This window comes from Amblyomma maculatum, chromosome 10 (assembly GCF_055883805.1).
Source record: "Amblyomma maculatum isolate TAMU_Amacu chromosome 10, ASM5588380v1, whole genome shotgun sequence".
In the NCBI taxonomy this organism is placed as follows: domain Eukaryota; kingdom Metazoa; phylum Arthropoda; class Arachnida; order Ixodida; family Ixodidae; genus Amblyomma; species Amblyomma maculatum.
In genome coordinates this window covers 77645642-77648856 of record NC_139353.1, presented here as the reverse complement: position 1 = coordinate 77648856, position 3215 = coordinate 77645642, and the positions used below count along the sequence as shown (strand labels likewise).

Sequence of the window (3215 nt, the reverse complement as noted above, 5' to 3'; positions counted from 1 at the left end):
ATACCACCACCTCTCATATTTGGGCGAATGAGCCCATGATGCCGGTAGTTTGGCAGCGGTGCGCGAACGAAAAGCAAGCCTCTTATCCCTTCTGCTTTTTGCAGTGTTAAACGCCTATACTTCACGACACGTGCTGGAGCTGCCTTGGACTGCGACGGCTAAACCTGTCTGCCTGGTCACAGCAGATCATCGGCGATTCCGGTGCATAATCTGCGTCCAATCGCCGTGGGAAAACTGTATTCCGCTGCCTTTAAAACGGACAGCATTCCTGGGACTGCAGTAGTTTGGCAGCGCTGCGCGAACGAAAAGCAAGCCTCTTATCCCTTCTGCTTTTTGCAGGTGAGCGACTGAACTTTTTGTTGCTTAGCCCATAGTTTCGTTGCGCACTGCTGCCAAACGAATTTTTGTGTAGTGGTTTTTGTCACTCTTGTGCCATGTCGAAAGATAAAGAAATAGCGAAAGCACTGGACGATTTCAAACGTGAAATGAGAGCTGAGCTGCGTTCTGTCAAGGATAGCCTAAAGTTCTGCAGCGACACTTGTGACGAGACGAAAGTTATCAGCTCTGAAATAAAGGCACTAAGAAAAAAGCTTAGCGAGCTGGTAAGCTGCAATGAGAATTTGAGAGCCGAAAACAAACGTTTGGCTCTAAGGGTTGAAGAACTTGAGCAGTATGGTCGCCTAAACAACCTAGAAATCAAGGGTGTAAAGTCAGATGTTGAACCAATCGAAGTGGTAGAGAAAATCGGCGAGTTCATTAATGAAGAAGTTTCTTCCATTGACATTGACACGTGTCATAGAATCCCCACTAGCCGCAAAGATGAAACCAACATCATAGTCCGCTTTGTGAGCCGAGATAAGCGCCAGGCTTTTCTTTCCAAGGCCAGAAAGCATGGGCTGTCTAATAAGGAGCTTGGCTTCACAGAAACAGACAGCGGCCGTATCTACGTCAATGAACACTTGACCTATGCCAACAAAAAACTGCTAGGAGCGACCATTGCTCGAAAAAAGGAACTCGGCTGGAAATTTGTGTGGACGAATGGCTGCAAAATTTTCGCACGTAGGGATGAATCATCTGACACAATCAAAATCTCTGCAGGATCTGATCTGGCTAAAATGGCTAATTAGGTGTTGACTTATCTGATAGCTGGACTGATATCTCATTGACATGGACAGCCCATTCCATTGCATTCATTGTGATACACGATGCTTTAACCACAAGTTTGCCACTTCTATGGGAAGATTCTCTGGCATACATATTAACGTCCGTAGTATGAAGAACAAACGTGACAGTCTTGATGAGTTCTTTGGGTCACTAAATGTGCAGTTTGATGTGCTTTTCTTTACCGAAACTTGGTTAAAATCTAAAGATGATCATTTGCCATTCATGAACTACCCAGCTTATGTTTATGTTTAAGCTTATGTTTAAAAGATCACAGATCACACGTTTTTCAAGATGCGTGCACCGTATAGACGACGGCAGAGAATAACACAACCGTCCGCGGACGGATGGAGACCTCGACTGACCTCTTTTTCTTGGCGCTGCTCGAACTTGATGCTATTTTCGCTCGAGTAAATGTGTTCTTTCTAGCACGAATATATCGCAGCACGGCATAGCATAGTGGACCAAAAGAAAGCAATGTAATTTAGGCTACACGTCAATCGCCGGCTTCGCAACATACATACAGGAGTGGTGGGAGAAGAGGAGAATACAGCATGAACAGTAACTTTACACCGCGATAGGTTTGAGACCAAATCTCTCAGTATGCGACGTGATGCGACCGCCCTGGGACCAAATTATATACAAGCGAACTCGAGATACATAAGGGATTGTGGATTTGGAGATTGCAAAGATATACCAGAAAGTGAGGAACGTATTAATCTTGGACAGCCTGATCTCCCTTAAATCGGGAAGACTGTGTACAATTACGCGCAGAACTTTCGTACCAGCTGGGAAGTCACTATCAAGATAGGTTAAGACTTCTTCGAGGACATTAAACTGGGCAACAAGGGGACGCCACAGGGCTCCTTATTATCACGGACCCTGTTCAAGATTGTGATGTTGACATTCACCTACAAGTTTACGAAAAATTGAGAGTCTAAACCACATTATATATGCTAATTACATAACATTATTAATAAAGAAGGGTATTGATGGGGGAAATGAACGATGTCTATAAAATGCAATTGGCATCATTGAAGAATACCTGAAACCAATAGCATTTTATTGATCAGTAGCAAAAAAGTCACAAGCCCTGTTCCTCATGCCTTGTGGAAAACAATGGATTTACAAGAAGTGCGAGGCAGATATCTGATTTCGCAAGCGAAGAAGGTATCAGAGGGACCACAGGTTTCCCAACATGCCTGAGTGGGCAGGAAAAGCATTTCTGCGAAAACAAAATTATCGCCGCAGGGTACGCTGTTTCGGATTCTTGGCATCGCTGGACAGTTCCGTTCAATAAGTCATTTCATAGCGAATGGTCGCATCGTACTAGCCTCCAGCCCACAGCTGGCTGAAACGAAATAAATGTATCTGAGACAGTTGAATTGTGGCATGTGCCCACAACAAAAGGGACAACTCCATTTCCAAGGTAAAAGAACACTTTCCCCATCATACTTTCTTTGCTTTCTGGTCATGCTTACTGTGTTTTCACTTTCTCTTTCGCAACGTTTACCCCATTTCCTCTGGAATCAAGTGACGTTGGCCTTTGCTTTTTTGTCTCAAGCCCAAATGTTTTTGTTCTTATTTTCTGTACAACATTTCTTAGGCCGAATGTGAAAAAAAATGTTTCAAGAAAATGAAGTACCTAGAGGCTCTTGAGAGACAATTCCTTTCTGCGATGAAGCTCGTTTCGCTTAAGCTTATCCTGATAATTGCCATTGCGAAGTCTTCACGTCCACTTGCAATATGGCCTGTATTGTTCGCCAGGATTTTTTTGAGATCTGCCTTTTGGTAAGCACAGTGTGTGCTGAAATCGTGGTGAAAGTTTTTGTGAAAAAAAACACATCCACACGCGAAGTGAAACTACAAACAAATGTGGTCCGGCCGCCCGCTGGTAGGTACAGATCTCAGCTTAAAAGCTACAAGGAGGAATAATGTAGCAATGCGTAGAAAATATTTACAAATACGTGCTAATATACAATTATTCACCTTTGTAAAGAACGGAGACACGAAGAGAGCAGTGACTGCGTTTTCTTCTGATAGTTGGGGGGATA

General features: G+C 43.6%; 1 protein-coding gene across 1 annotated transcript; it reads left to right on the top strand.

Moving 5' to 3' along the window:
- The first annotated feature begins 434 nt into the window (after nucleotides 1–434).
- LOC146176839 (uncharacterized) lies at nucleotides 435–1127 on the top strand. The gene has a single exon (XM_084581408.1). It carries the CDS (start codon nucleotides 435–437, stop codon nucleotides 1125–1127), a length of 693 nt encoding a protein of 230 aa, XP_084437534.1.
- Nucleotides 1128–3215: the final 2088 nt, after the last annotated feature.